This window comes from Dasypus novemcinctus, chromosome 13 (genome assembly GCF_030445035.2).
Source record: "Dasypus novemcinctus isolate mDasNov1 chromosome 13, mDasNov1.1.hap2, whole genome shotgun sequence".
Classification (NCBI taxonomy): Eukaryota; Metazoa; Chordata; class Mammalia; order Cingulata; family Dasypodidae; genus Dasypus; species Dasypus novemcinctus.
This window is the reverse complement of record NC_080685.1, coordinates 2,525,187-2,541,938: the sequence shown is the minus strand read 5'-3', so window position 1 is coordinate 2,541,938 and position 16,752 is coordinate 2,525,187. Positions and strand designations below refer to the sequence as shown.

At 39.5% G+C, this 16,752-nt stretch overlaps 1 protein-coding gene across 3 annotated transcripts in view; it reads right to left on the bottom strand.

Moving 5' to 3' along the window:
* SMYD3 (SET and MYND domain containing 3) overlaps window positions 1-16,752 on the bottom strand; it is a 748,180-nt gene that overhangs the window by 557,532 nt on the left and 173,896 nt on the right. For all 3 annotated transcript variants that reach the window (XM_058309394.1, XM_058309396.1, XM_071207324.1), the window contains exon 2: window positions 16,377-16,440. In XM_058309394.1, coding sequence (XP_058165377.1) covers window positions 16,377-16,440 — 64 coding nt within the window. The remainder of the gene's footprint in view (window positions 1-16,376; window positions 16,441-16,752) is intronic.

Sequence of the window (16,752 nt, the reverse complement as noted above, 5' to 3'; positions counted from 1 at the left end):
GAGCATTTTCTCATGAACTATAACAAATATACAACACTAATACATAATGTTAGTAATAGGGAGGTATGTGGAAAAATACACTAAATGAAAGCTATGGACCATAGTTAATAGTAAAATTTGGGGGATGTTCTTTCATAATCTGTAACAAATGTGGTAGTGGAAGATGGACTGAGATTAAGAGTACAAATATAAGAGCACCCCCTCATGAACTATAACAAATGTGTAATACTAATACATGGTGTTAATAATAGGGGCTATGTATTAGTCAGCCAAAAGGCGTGCTGATGCAAAGTACCAAAACTCTGTTGGCTTTTATAAAGGGTATTTATTTAGGGTAAGAGCTTACAGTCTCAAAGAGTCCAAATCAAGGTACCATAAGATGTATTCTGTCACCCACAGTCATTGGCCACGTGTTGAAGCAAGATGGCAGGTGACATCCATGAGGGTCCAGCATTCCTCCTTTCTCTTAAGGCTCCATGGTCCCAGCTTCTTCCAATCCCAGCTGTGGGCTGGCATAAGGCTTGTCTCTTTTCACAGGGCTCATTTCTTTCTAGGCTCAGCTGCTCTGTTCTCTTCACAAACTCAGCTAAGGACTATCAGGCTCATTTCTCTTATAGGGGCAGTAGCTGTCTCTCTTCCTCTGTGTATCTACTTCCATGTGACAGTTTGTTTTATCAGACCACCAAGGGAACTGGGACTCAATATACTCTAGTGATGCGGTTGAATCAAAGCCCAAATCTTTTTTTTTTTTTAAGATTTATTTCTCTACACACACCCCCACCGCCCCCCAGCTGGTTATCTGCTCTCTGTGTTCATTCACTGTGTGTTCTTCTGTGACCGCTTCCATCCTTATCAGCAGCACCAGGAAATTGTGTTTCATTTTTGTTGTGTCATCTTGTTGCTCTCCATGTGTGTGATGCCATTCCTGGGCAGGCTGCACTTTCTCTCGCGCTGGGCGGCTCTCCTTACAAGGTGCACTCCTTGCGCGTGGGGCTCCCCTACACAGGGGTGATACCCCTGTGTGGCACGGCACTTCTTGCGTGCATCAGCCCTGCGTATGGGCCAGCTCCACACGGGTCAAGGAGGCCCGGGGTTTGAACCTCAGACCCCCCATGTGGTAGACGGACACCCTATCCTTTGGGCCAAGTCCACTTCCCACAAAGCCCAAATCTTAACATAATGTAATCAAAGACATCTCAACTGAATCTAATATAATCAAAGGAACAGACCATTTTACAAACATAATCAAATATCTTTTTTGGAATTCATAAACAATATCAAACTGCCACAGACTGTATGGAAAAAATATACCAAATATACACTAAGGGCCACAGTTCGTGGTAACAGTCTGATGATGTTCTTTTACAACCTATAACAAATGTTTCACAGCAATGTAAGGTTTTGGTGGAGGGGTGATATATGGGAATTGTGCACATTACACATGATTATTCTGTAAGCTCACGACTCCCCTAATAGAAAAAGGATTTTAAAAATGTAGAAAAGAAAATGAATTATTTTAAGCCAGTTTATCCAACAGTGTGATAAATAACTACCATTAATTGAGCATCTTTTATGTGAAGTGCTGTCACAATCTTTTTCCCCGCATATTCATCACTCACTCTACTCACAATCTTCTAGAAAGAATCTTATGGGCAAAACTTAGGATAGCTGAGTTGCCATGGAACTTGCAGAAAAGACATGAAACTCGACAATTTTCCATTCACTTCTAGATTGCTCAATAGAAAATAAATAATACTTCTTCCTTTATGTGTCCAAAATGTAACCCAATATTAAATTACATGTAGTCCGATATATGTAGATTTGAAAAGCTAGAATCTGGGTAAGGAAAACAGGAAGGCTAAGCAGGTTGTCTAACAGCTCAGTTGACTAACAGGTATTCATTAAAATCTTGCATAAAGTCTCCTGAGAGCATGCTGGAGATTCGCTGATAGGCATTAGATTTACAGCTTCAAAGCTTACTGAATTCCATATCAAATGTGGAACACGAGCACCTTCCCACTAGCCATAATCCAACCAGACAGACAGGGCCAAATACAAAGAAGGAGTGAGGCAGAAAAAGGGTCACAGGACATAAAGTTGACAAAAGAAAGAGACAATAATAAATGATAACTTTTTAGGAAAATAGAAATTACTGTCTCCTGGTTAAGTGAAGAACCATATAAAATGAGGCAATAATAGCGTTACTCCCCCAAAGTAAGACAATCACCATCTAGTGAGAGTAAATACAGTCCATGTGTCGAATCACACCTGCCACCTCTTTTGGTAAAGGTATATTGGAACAGCCACATTCAGTAGTTTATACTCATCTGTTTCATGCTTCATTCAACAAAAGACTTGAGCAGTTATGACAGAAACTCTATGGCCCATGAAGTCTAAAATACTTATCTGGCCCTTTACAGAAATAGTTTGCCAACCCTTGATCTAGTGAGAGGTCATATGAAAATGGAATGGCTTAAATGATATATACTTTAGCTGGAAAGGCAAAATCTTTCACCTCTATGGACTTCCAATTTTATTTTAAACAAACTTCCTTGCTAGATTAATCAAATCATCAACTCTGAGCTCTAGCTGAACATGGTAGACTGGACTATGCATAACCAGCCCAATAGAAGTAATTTTCAGTTTTTAACTTCTGAAATGAAGTGGAGCAGTCATCAATGGAAGAGGGATTTAACTTCATTTCTGTAAGTCACAAAGTGGCTGTAAAAGTCAGCTGAAGAAGCAGAGCAGAAGCCTCAGCGAAGGGCAGAGCTATTTCTGAGAAGGGAGCCAACCTGGCACATGGAATTCCAAAGAGGATTTGGAGGACATGTCAGAGAATGGGACTGAAAAGTGGTTAAAAAAATAAAATAAAACAAAACAAAGAATTAACCAAAAGTCTGTATACCAAAGTCTCAAACATCTCCTTACTATTGGCATAATTTTGAGTAAGCGGTGAAGGGTCAAAATGGAGACTCTAATTGAAACCAATGCTAGGAACATCGCTGGTCCAGACTACTGCTCCAGCCTTCTGTTTGATCTCCCTTCCTCCACTTGAATCCTTCTATATGACAGTTTCCTCAAACATCAGTCTCATCATTCTGGGTGGTTTGAAGGCGGTGCTCATTGTATTACAGAGAAAGAAGTAGAATCAATGCACACTGGCTCTGCAGTGAGCTTTTTAAAGAGACTTTCTTCAAGTGTCTGATAATTTTTGATTATAAAACAGTAGAACCCTAAAAAGCTGTTTGGAAGTTTTGTGTATGTTTGTAAGATTTGCAGACTAGAAATTTCACCGCAGGGTAACAGAGAATTACTTTTTAAACAACTTACTGAGGTATATTTTACATTATAACACAACGCACCAGTTTAAGAGGACAATTTGATGGGTTTTGACAAATGTATATACATTCATATCATCAACACAAAAATTAAGGTACAAAATGTGTCATTATTCCCAAAAGTCCCTTTTTGACACTTCACATTCAAGCCCTCCACCCCTAGGCAACATGAGCTCTGATCTCTATCTTTGGCCTGTTCTAGAACAGAATTACTTTTTTGCATCTGGCTTTATACCTTCAGTATGTTTATGAGAATCACTAGTATTGCTGTATGTATCAGTAGATTGCTCCTTTTTACGGCCACATAATAGTGTCTCATATACCACACCATTCATTCATCTGTTGAAGAACACGTGGGTTGTTCCCAAGTTTTGGCTATTATAAATACAGCTGTGATGAATGCTCATGTTCAAGTCTTTCTGGTGACTTGTGTTTTTGTATCTTTTAGGTAATACCTAGGAGCAGAATTGCTGGGTCACTTAGTAACTGCACATGAACATTATTAAAAACTGGTGTGATGGTTTGAAGCTATATGGACCCCAGAAAAGTATGTCTTAAAGTTAATCCACCCCTGTGGGTGTGAGCCCATTGCAAGTAGGATCTCTTGGTGAGTAGGATCTTAAGATGTGACCCACCTGATTTAGGCTAGGTTCTAATTCTCTTACTGGAGTCTTTTATAAGAGAATGAAATTCAGAGAGAAAATCAGGGAAGCAGGAAGCTGAGAGCAATAAAACCTGGAAGAAAAGGGAGAACCGAGCAGTGCTACCATGTGCTTTGCCATGTGATAGGGTAGTCCAGGATTGCCAGCAGCCATTCTTCAGGAAGAAGTTTTCATCTTGATGATGCCTTGACTTGGACATTTTCATGGCCTTAGAACTGTAACCTTGTGAAGCTAATAAATTTCCACTGGAAAAGCCAGCCCATTTCATGGAATCTGCTTTGAGCAGCTTAGCAAACTATACCTGCCAAACTGTTTTCCAAAGTGGTTGCAACATTTCACATTCTCACAAACAAAATATGAGAATTCCAATTGTCCCACAGGATTTCCAGCATTTGGTATGGTCAGTCTTTTTAATTTTAGCCATTCTAGCGTTGTGGTGATATCTCACTGTGGTTTTAGTTTTCATTTCCCTGATGACTAATGATGTTGAACATCATTTAATGCATATCTTCCTGAAGTATCTATTCAAATATCCTTGTAACGTATCTGTACAATCTTCTGCCCATTTTATTTAGTTGTCTTATTATTGAATTGTAAGAGCTCTTTATAAATTCTGGATATAAATCCTTGGTTAGATATATCTCTACTGCAAATATTTTCTCAAAGCCTGTGGTTTGTCTTTTTGTTTTATTAATGATGTCTTTCAAAGAGCAGAAGGGTTTAATTTTGAAGTCCAATTTATCGATTTCTCTTTAATGATAAATACATTTTGTGTGCTGCCTAAGACATCTTTGCTTATCCCAGGTCCAAAGATTTCCCCCTATTTTTCCTTCTAAAACTTTTATAGTTTTAGCCTTTAAGAATGAACCTATACTCTATTATAAGATAATTTTTGTACGATGTGAAGTAGCAGCAAGGTGCATTTTTCACCTGTGCATACTCAGTACAATTTGCTGAGGACTCTCCTTCCACCACTGAATTATCTTGGCACCTTTGTTGAAAGCCAACTGGTCACATATGTACAAGCCTACCTGGAGTCTTCTGTTCTGTTCTATTCTATCCTATCCACCTATTATGTCTTTCCTTAAACCAATACTACACTGCCTTGATTACTGTAACTTTTTCATAAAGAACATAATCTAAGTCTTTTGCATTTCCATATAAATTTGAGTCAGCTTATCAATTTCTGGGATTTTGAATGGCTGCATTGAATCAGAATCAACTGATCTATAGAGTGATATTTTAAAGGTCATGTATTATTACTGTTACTGATTTTGAAATTTTAGAATTAACTAATAGACAGGACATAGTTTTGTGTTGTAGGACAGAATGTAAATGTCATCAGCTTTGACAATATGAAAGTGAAGACACAGGGAAGCAGCTGTGGCTCAATCAGTTGGGCTCCCGTCTACCATGTGGGAGGTCCTGGGTTCGCGTCCTGGGGCCTCCTTGTGAAGGCAGGCTCGCCCACATGCTGCAGAGTGCTGCCCAGCCCGCAATTGCCGTGGAGAGCCAACTCAGCAGGTTGACGCAACAAAAAAAGGGAGACAAGCAAAAAAACACAGAAGAGTGCACAGCGAACTGACACAGAAAACAGTAAACAAGCAGCAAGGGGGGCAGAGATTTAAAAAAAAAAAAGTGAAGGTACAGCTTACAAATAATGGGCAATAAGAGAGCTGGAGGAGAGAACAAGAATACTAAATCTTCACCTGAAACCATAGGCAATCAAGAAATACTAGGGAAACGGACTTTGGCCCAGTGGTTAGGGTGTCCGTCTACCACATGGGAGGCCCGCGGTTCAAGCCCCGGACCTCCTTGACCCGTGTGGAGCTGGCCCATGCGCAGTGCTGATGCGCGCAAGGAGTGCCCTGCCACGCAGGGGTGTCCTCCCGCGTAGGGGAGCCCCACGCGCAAGGAGTGCACCCATAAGGAGAGCCGCCCAGCGCAAAGGAGGGAGCAGCCTGCCGAGGAATGGCGCTGCCCACACTTCCAGTGCCACTGACGACAACAGAAGCGGACAAAGAAACAAGACGCAGCAAAAAGACACAGAAAACAGACAACCGGGGGAGGGGAGGGGAAATAAATAAAAAATAAATAAATCTTTAAAAAAAAAAAAAAAAAGAAATACTATATACCAGGCATGCACATGTTGCTTAAGGTTACAGACACTAGAAGATTTGAATCTACAATACATTTAATAGTCCTATCAAATCTAACATGACCAAAGCAGAATTGTCCCACCTAAAACCAGGTCTCTCACAGAGCCCTCCCGTGTCAGGAAATGGTACCATCATCTACCCAGTTGCTAATGCCAAAAACCAAGGATCATACTTTGTTTCTCTTCCCAGACTCCCCACATTCAATCCACTTATATTTCTATCTCCAGTCCCAGTCCCACACAAGTATGTTCAGTTGGCTATTAAACATCTCTATGTACATGTTTAGGAGGGACAAATTCAAAATTTGTAAATTAAGATTCTCCTCTCAGAACCTGCACTTTGCAAGATTTCTGCGACTCAGTAAAAGGCACCACCATTCACACAAAGTTGTTGAGACCAGTAATTTAAGTCATATTTGACTTCTTTTGCATTGCTTCTTACATCTAATCTATTAGCAAATTCTCTCAGGTACCCCTTCAAAGTACCTCTCAAACCCAATCACTTCTCACTACCTCTACTGGTACTACCCTAATCCAAGCCACCCAGAGCTCTTCACTAGATCAATGTGAGTTCTCAACAAATACTTGAATGAATCAATCACTCAATCTACAAGCTTATAAAGACAGCCCTTACTTTAAAAGATATCCCAAATCTGATCAATTTTCTTTACTGTGAACTAGTCCTAGCCACCATTGTATCTGGACCAGACTACTATAATAACCTCCTAACTAGTGTCTTAGCTTCTACTCAAGCCCTCGATAGCCCATCACAAAGCAGAAAGAAACATCCTTTTAAAATCTAAGCCAGATCATAATATTCATTCCTCCCACCACCCAATACTTAGAATCCTGTAATTGCAGCTCATGTTACATAAAATAAATTTAAATTCTTTTTCTATCAGTTTACCTATCTATCTGGCTATCTATCTAATTTTCTAAATATTTGAGAGTTGGCTGTATATATCATGTTCCTTAACACTTAATATTTCCATGTATATTTCTGAGAACAAAGATATTCACCTATACAACTATCTTAAGTACAGTTATCAAGTTCAAGTAATTTAACATTGATACAAAGCTTATAGTATATATTCCAGTTTTTTTTATGTGGAACTTTTCTCATTCATTATTAGTTACAGTCTACGAGCATGGATTGCATTTAACTGCCATTGTCTCTTTAATGGCTTTTTTTTTTATTGTGGAAATGTGTGTAAAACACGAACTTTCTCACCTAAACCACTCCCAGGCATACCATTCAGTAGGATTAATCACATTCCCAACACTGCACTGCCCTCACACCATCCACTACCAGGAAAATGTAAATCCTCCAGCAGAGCATATAAGGGCCTCCTGCCCCGCCTCTCCTAGCTCTCTCACCTTATGTCCTACAGCTCCCCTGCTCGCTCACGCTGCCTGCCCTACTGGCCTTCTTGGCCTTCCTGGACCACATCCTATTCCTTCCCTGTCTTGACACCTGGTGTGTGTTCAGCCTGATACCCCTTCTCCACATCTCCACTACTTCTTAAAACTTCAGCTCACACGCCAGCTCCTGAGAGGGCTTCCCTTTCTCTCTTCCTTTCCCTTTCTCTCTATCTCTTTGTCTCTGTGTGTGTGTGTGTATAATGGCCTCCCAATCCCTATCACTTTCTAGTCTCTTACCACCTTTACTATTTTAGGTATAAGAATTAGAAGATAATATAGATTGTTTTGTTTGTTTATTATACACCTCACTCTGAAATATAGGTTCCAAGAAGGCATGCCTTTTTATGTATTATTCAATACAAGAGCCTAGACAAGTGCTGATATTGGCACTAATATATGTTGACTAAATTAATAGATGGATATAATCCATAATAAAGTCCTTCAACACTTAACTCACTGATATAATCTCCAACCACCTAATCCAACATGCCAAACTTTTTCCTACTTCAGCACCTTTATATTTATGGTGCATTTTACAGAGAAAATCTGTTCCCAGATCTTCTCACGGTTGGCTATTTTTGCCTTTTAGATTCTAGAGGAAGCTCTTCTCTCAACACCCATTCAAAGATGGGCCCGTGCTCACCTCATCACATTTGATTATATAATCAGGGGCAGTTGTCACTGTCTGCCTCCCTACTCCATAATATAAACTTTATGAAACTCGGCCTTGTTTGCTTGTCCACCACCTACTACCCAACCTGCAGAACTCAGAGTAGTGCCTGCCAAGTAGGTGTTCAATAAATACCTGTTGAATGACCTCTGGATGAATGGAGGATTCTGATAAGACTATATAAGGAAAGGAAGGGGGAGTGGATGTTGGTGCAGGTGAGCTAAATTCCTTTGTCTTTCAGAAGAGAAAGTCAATAGATAGTGCCTATACTGAAGAATGCAGAAATATTACTATGGGTACATTATTCAGAGATACTGTAATTTTTTTTAAATGAAGTAAAGTCAACAAGCATCACTAATGACGTTATTTAATCAGTCAATAAACTATGCTACATCTGGGGATACAGCAATGAGCACTGCCCAAACATACACTCCAGGACCCAGACCTTGTAATTGCAAACACAGGCATATAAATCAAGCATTAAAATAATTTAAGTTTCTGTATGAGACACAAACTATTCTCAGGGGGTGGGATTGAATGGGACCTCACATATATATTTTTAATGTAATATTATTACAAAGTCAATTAAAAAAAAAAAAAAAAACTATTCTCAGGGATTTAGGGAAGGAGGAAGTGACACTTAATCAGAGCGCTAAAGGATCAACAGGAGTTCATCAGTTTGGAGAGAAGTCTGGGCCCAGGCCCAAGCACTACCCTAGCCAAAGGCCTAAATCAAAGCATGGCAAGGTTAGAGAGTGTGAGTTTCATCCTGAGGGCAAACCAGTCCACAAAACAGTTTAAGTATGGGAGCAACAAATCATACTTGCATTCCATAAAGATCACTCTGGCTCCTAAGTATAGAATAGAACAGAACAATGGTAGCGAAGAGCGCCATTGATCTAGGAAAGAAATCACGGTAACATGAACAAGAGTAACAGTAGAGAAGCTGGAGAAGTGTGAACCAATTTAGAAAATATTTAGGGGGTAAGATCAGCAGGCCATGGTGATTAACTGGATGTGATTAACTAGAAAGAATAGGGATCAGTGATGACATCCAGGTGATTTGGGCAGCTGTAGAGTTGGTGAAGTTATTCACTAAGGTTGAAAAACAGGGAAGCAGATTTGGCTCAACTGATAGAGCATCCGCCTACCACATGGGAGGTCCAGGCTTCAAACCCAGGGCCTCCTGACCCATGTGATAAGCTGGCCCACACACAGTGCTGATGCACCCAAGGAGTACCGTGCCACATAGGGGTGTCCCCCATGTAGGGGGGTTGCGTTTTTCTCATGTGGGGCAGCTCTCCTTGTGAGACACATGCCTTACATGTGGAGCACCCCTACACAGGGACGCCCCTGCGTGGCACGGCACTCCTTGCATGCCGCAGCGCTGCACATGGGCCAGCTTACCACACGAGCCAGGAGGCCCTGGGGATCGAACCCTGGACCCTACATATGTTAGACGGACACTCTTATCAGTTGAGCCATGTCCACTTCCCACAATAGAGTACTTTTTTAAAGTATATAAATTGCAATTTGATACAGTGTCCATTGACTTATTTTTGCTCAGCAATTAGTTCAATAAGAAATACACATATTATGCATCAAATTAAATTCAGCAGAGGTGAAACAATTTTGGTGAATTTAATGAAAATTGGTTTACTTGTGCCCTTGTTTATTTTGAGAATGCTTTTCATAAGAAGACTTAACCTGTTCCTCCTCTTTGATCTCATTTTTTGGGATGTTCTAATCATATCAATAAAGAAATGCAACTGGTTGCCATATATAAACTTTCTATTACATGAGCTGAAACCTTACAATAAGTTATTGGCAGAGAAATACAAAGCCATTGATAACTGAAACATTTTTGTCACTATCAGAAATAGTAACATACATAGCAGTAAATATATATGTATATGTATATATTGTATATGAATCACAGTAGAGTTTGGTGTGTGTCTTTCACTCACAAAACAGACAGAAAGGGATTACCTACAGAAAATAGAAAAAGAAATAGGGGAAGAAGGCAGGAAAAAGACTTTAACTTTTTACTCTGTATGATTTTATACTGTGCTAATTTTTATAATGAAAATGTATCAGTCTATTGCTTATGTTCAAAACTGAAACATGAAAGCTAATGGTACTTATAAAGTCCTGTTGGGCAAAAGAGACAAATTATACCCTATAATATCACCATGGCCTGTCTAAGACAATTAAGTTGATGCCATGGTCCCAACAAGCCAAATGCTAAGCCAGTAAAAGAAAATTATATTCCCTTGGGATATACATTTTCAAGTTTGTGATACAAATTCATATCCTATTATTTTAGTTTGCTAAAAGCTGCTGGGAAAAATATACCAGAAATGGGTAGGCTTTTACAATGGGGACTCATAAGGTTAAAAGCTAACAGACTCAAGGCTGTAAAAGTGTTCAAATCAAGGAACCTTTCTCCCCAAGCTATAGCCATGGGTCATCAGGCACATGGCAGTATCTGCTCGTCTTTCTCCTCTCCTCCGGACCTCATTGCTTTCAGCATCTGGCTAAAGTGGCTTCCAGTGGGTTCCACTGATTTCAGTTTCCAGTTTCTGGGCCCTTTCCTCTTAGCTTCTGTGTTCCTCTCCATCTCTACAACTCGGTACTGCGAGTGGTTCTTGAGAAATAGAATTTCTTAAATGGAATTTCTGAATTTTCTGGGATTTCTGCAATTGGCTCTCTACTCTGACTACATTCAAGGGTACTAACGACTCTATGTACCATCATCAAAATGCTGCCGAAAGTCCATTTCGTGAGTTGGCCATAGAGACACACAAAGTATCACCACTGGAAATGGTTACTCATAAGCTTGTATGAGGAAAGGCTCTGGGTGAGAGTGTATTTGACACCTTAACAGAGTTTTGTGATGTTAAAAGGTATAATGGTGTCAGCTGGTTGTTCCTAAATATGTTGGATACAGTTATAAAAACAGGGATGAACTGAAGAGTTCAAATTTGGAATTTAATCACCGCATGAAGGAAAGAAAGATTCTTAGTAGGTTCCTGAAAGAAAATCTTATTTCATGTAGCCACAGACTTGATATCTTGGAAAACCACACTCAGGGTCTCATTTGTGTAAGGAGCAAAGTTACAGGGCAAACTGAATTCTCAACTTTGCAGGGTATCTGCTGTTTAAATGAGGGCATTGATTAGAAAGGAATAGGATGATGAAAATTGGAATGAGGGCATAAGGGTAGATAATGATGGCAGGGGGACACTGAAATCCTAAATTTTGCTGAGCTTTTGCCAGATAAACCTATAATGGTCTGTCCTGAGGAAACAGCCACCCGACCTCCAGTCTGCCCTAAGTAGTCTGCCATCAACCTCCACCTGAACAGATTAATCCTGTTTCACGAGATGAAACTGCAAAGGAATGTCTTGAAGTACTTGGCTTGCAAGAAATGTCTACTCCTTCTCCTTAGCCAACCCCATCACTCCTCTTTTCTTCCAGACCTATAACCAGACTAAAGTCCCCAGGTCCTAAAAGGTATAATGTATGGCCCATGAGGAAGTATGCTATACTCTGGACATGGGTTTGCCTTCCCTGTACTCAGTGCTTCTACGAAAATTACCACCTGTGGACTTACAGAATGTCTTATCCATCATCATGGTATACCATTAAGCATTGCTTCTGATATGCAGGAATGAGTGCATGCTCACAGGATCCACTGGTCTTATCGTGTTCCCCATCATCCTGAAGCAGCTAGATTGATACAAGAGTGGAATGGCCTTTTGAAGACACAACTATGGTGCCAACTAAGCAGCAATACCTTGAGGGCTGGGGCAATGTTCTCCAGGAGGTTGTGTATGCTTTAAATCAGCATCCACTCTATGCTGTTTCTCCCATAGCCAGGATTCATGGGTCCAGGAATCAAGGGGTAGAGATGCAAGTGGCACCATTACTATTACCCCTAGTGATCCACTAGAAAAATTTGTTTCCTGTTGGTGGCAGTTTATTTCATGAATCCCAAAAAGAGAAATGTTTTAAAACTAATCTGCTCCTGTGGGTGTGATACCTTTGATTGCATTAAATTCAGTTGAGGGACCTTTGATTGATTAAGACACCTTTAGGGCTTTGGATTAGACTATGTCAATGAGGCAGATCAGGTTGAGTCTCTACCCTCTTGCTGGATCTGATATAAATGGAGACATAGACACAGATAAAGGAAGCTACAATATTTGATCTTGCCATGTGAGAGGAAAACAACAGATTCGTCCACAGCTGAGCTGGAAGGAGAAAAACCCCCCAAGAGGCTCAAGGAGCTGAGGCCCAGGGTGAGACGAGCCCTACACCCAAGAGTTTGCAGGTGAACTTGGGAAGAATACCAAGCAGGTAAGACTGATAGAGGAGGTCTGGAAAGAGACAAGCCCTATGTCTGGTTGCCCTCAGTTGAGCTCAAACTTGGGGAGCGATCCCCCGCCATCTTGCTTCACCATGTGGCAGGTGACTTTGGTGAGAAAGCACCTCTTATGGTACCTTGATTGTACTTTTCATGGCCTTGGAACTCTAGGCTTTTATCCCAAGTAAATCCCCTACTGAAAAGCCAACACAGTTCTGGTACTTTGCATCGGCAGCCCTTTGGAAAAATAAGACACTCTCCAGGCAACCTTGAGTCCTGCTGATTTACAGGAGACACAATAATAATTGCATTGAACTGGAAGTTCAGACTGCCACCTGGACACTTTGGGCTCCTTGTGCCTCTCAATCAACAGGTACAGAAAGGAATTACTGTACTGGCTGGGGTGACTGATCCTGTCTTTCAAAGGGAGATAGAACTGCAACTACACAATGAAAGTAAAGAAGAGTTTGGCTAGAATACAGGCTATCTCCTAGGGCATGAATTAATACCACCAGGCCCTCTGATTAAAGTCAATGGAAAACTGCAATAACCCAATCCAGGCAGGACTTCCAATGGCCCAGAAACTTCAGGAATGCAGGTTTGGGTCACCCTATCAGGCAAAGAACCATAGCCAGCTGAGGTGACTGCTGAGGGTAAAGGGAACATAGAATGGGTAGTGGAAGAAGATAGTAATAAATACTCCTTACAACCAGGTGACAAGTCACAGAAACAAGAACTGTAATGGTTATGATTATTTCTTCCTTGTTTTGTTATGAGTATGTCTGTATATGTGTATAACAAAAATATCTTTTTTCCCCTATCTTATCCCTTATCATATGACATAAGTTGTATTAGTTTCATGTTGTAATATTTAGCTATTCAGATGTCGAGTTTAAGAGTAAATATTACCCAAAGACTTGTACCCTATTTTGGAGAAAGTTGGTACATTTTTGGTTGTACGCAGGGCAATTGAGTATTGTTAGGTGAAAAAAATGTCTGAATTGTTTTTATTTAAAGATTAGTGTAGTTTAAGATGAAGTGTATGGCTGCAAGTTGACAACAGGTATATCCTGATGGCTCTGTTAATGTGTCAACTTGGCCAGGTAATGGTGCCCAGTTGTTTGATTAGGCAAGCACCGACCTAACATGATTACATCTACAATCCATTGAGGAGATTGCCTTAGCAATGAGAAACGTCTCATCCAATCGGTTGAAGGACTTAAAAGGAGAAGTGATGATTTCAGCCATCAGAAGAGGGAATTTCCATCTCTACTTCAGCCAGCCAGCTTCTCCTGGAGAATTCATCGAAAACCTTTTTCGGAGTTCCCAGCTTGCAGCCTGCCCTATGAAACTTGGACTCAGCATCCCCACAGTCACATGAGATAATTTTATAAAATCTCATAATAATTTTACAGATATCTCCTGTCACTTCTGTTTCCCTAGAGAAGCTTGACTAATATACCTATATATCAATTTACATTCCAAGTGTTTTAGTTCCTGCTTATTACTGTTCATAGTTCAGTTTGCCAGTTTAATTTTGTGCTGCTTTATAGTTATCTACAATAATTGCAATGTTTAATGCTGTACTTTAAGGTTGAGCTAAACAAAACAGTTTAAATGCATATGTTCTGGCCAATCTTTGACTCTCATCCCACCTCTATATGCTTGCTCCCCACCCTACCCCTAAGACAAAACACACATACTAGTATTAAATATATCTTTCATCTTAATAGCTATCTTCCCATTGTCTTCCAAGGTACATCTGACAATGACATTATTATTGATTCTGGAATAAAGAGCTAGTATGTATAGTAAATACATTTGCACTCTAATGAATTAAAATGACATACCCATCCGCCAAAGTCCCTCTACTCATTCTAATCAGAAAATGGATTTTTCCCCCTTTAGTGTATATACTACAAATGGAGAAAGTAGCATTGGTGAAAAAAAGATTATTCATAAAAACAAGGTAAACTAACGGTAATTTTTTTCAGTCATTGAGATTAGAAAGTTATCTAAAAGATGTGTCACAAGTAATATGATAATTCTGGGTTCTACATATAGTCTTCTTATTTGAAGTTCCCTGATTCATGTAGATCAGTTTCACAAAATAAAGTAACTAAAACATCACCACAACTTTTCTGGAATTTTTCCTGTAGAAAAAGGGTGGGGGAGGTTTTGGTTTTGCTTTTTGTGATTATTATTTTTAATGATCTTACATATGTGTGGTATAATGAGATAAAAAGAATTCAATTATTTTTATCAGTCCCCATTTTTCTTAGGGAAGTTTATTACTAACTTTCTACATTTTTTTTGTTTGTTGTTGTTGCTACTGTTGTTGTTCCCTGGACAAAAGGAAACAAAAGGAAATTATAATAGATAATGGAAAAGTAGACCTAAGCAGAATATGAGAACGAGGGTAAAATTTAGGGTTAGAAAAAAAGCTAAAAATTTGAAGTCTGACTACCTGGGTTTCTTTCCCAAATTCAAGCGCTCATTAGTTCCATAGGAACCTCAGCAGATTACTTTTCTCTCCACACCTCAGTTTCATTATTAGTAAAACAAACATAATAATTGTATTTAATTCTCACAGGATTCTTAAAAAGAAGAAAATGGAATTTATAGTGCCTGGCACATAGTAGATGACTAATAAATATGAGCTATCAGTAGAAGTACAGATTAGGAAATTAAGGCCCAGAGACTTTAAGGGCTTTTTCTGGGATAGTTTAACTAGCTAATGGCAGAATGGGCACTATAACTTGGACCTCCTAATTTTTCAATTTATTTTTTACATTTTGGTTTCTTTTCCCTTAAGATCATTCTACTTGCAGTTTGGAGAAATTACTTTAAAAGGAGAAAATGAGATCGCAGAAAAACTCTCTGATAAGCATGGCCTAGATTAAAAGAAGGAGAAACTTAACATATGCACATGCACAAACACACATACACACCCACAGCTACAACAAATGATGGCTGGAGGGTGAGGGCTGGTGACAGACACAAAACTTCCAATGAGATGGTCTACTATGAGGCAATTCATAATCACATTTCTCATTAAGTGATTAATCATAAGATCAGAAGAAAAGGTCATGCTGAATGCTAATTATACATCCCTTAAAGAATTTCAAAGATGTTAAAGAAGGTACTCCCATGGATTTTCACCACTAATTCAAACTCTCGGAATGTAAAAGTTACATGTCCATACACTAATCGATACCACTAGGAGGTGTTTATCCTATAATTAATTTGCAGCAGTCTGCAAAAATGTACAAAGGGATGCTTGGTGCATTCATGACAATACCAAAATTTGGAAACAATTTAAGCACTTATTAATGGGGAAATTATGATTATGATGCATTCATATAGTGATAGAGAAAGTTCTTCTGGATAGATTATTAAATGAAAAAGAAAATCAAGGTAGGCAAGAATTTGTGCCAGAAAAACCTTTATCTGCTTTTTAAAAAAAGAATATAGGTAAGTGAATGCATCTGCACAAGAAAATGCTGTGAAGATACACAAGAAACTTAATAGTGGTTATCTCCAAAAAATGGGATTAGGATTGGGGGACAAGAAGATAATTTTCCTTTAAACATGTATGTTTTGCCATATACATAAGTTAATTTTAAAATTGAAGGAAAATAAATCACGGATTTAAAATTAATCACAGATTATAAAGCAAAAGAAATAGGCTAAAAGGTAAAGATCAAGAGTAGCAAATTTCAAGGTTCACTTCTAAAAAGCTTAACAGTTTTACCTGACACTGGGCATTACAGTATTTGGCAACTTGGCATTGAGAGCATCGCAGCAGCTTTTCCTTCCTGTTAAAAAAATTAAATATCACATTAGAAAATGAGTGTGCACCATATTTGGTTGAAGGAAAAAAACATAAAACAATATATTGATGCCAATATTTTCTCCTTCATCCATAGTTATGGTTCCTTAAGATTTAGAATTTCAGGAAGCAGACTTGGCCCAGTGGATAGGGCATCCGCCTACCACATGGGAGGTCCACAGTTCAAACCCCAGGCCTCCTTGACCTGTGTGGACCTGGCCCATGCGCAGTGCTGATGCGCGCAAGGAGTGCCCTGCCACACAGGGGTGTCCCCCATGTAGGGGAGCCCCACACGCAA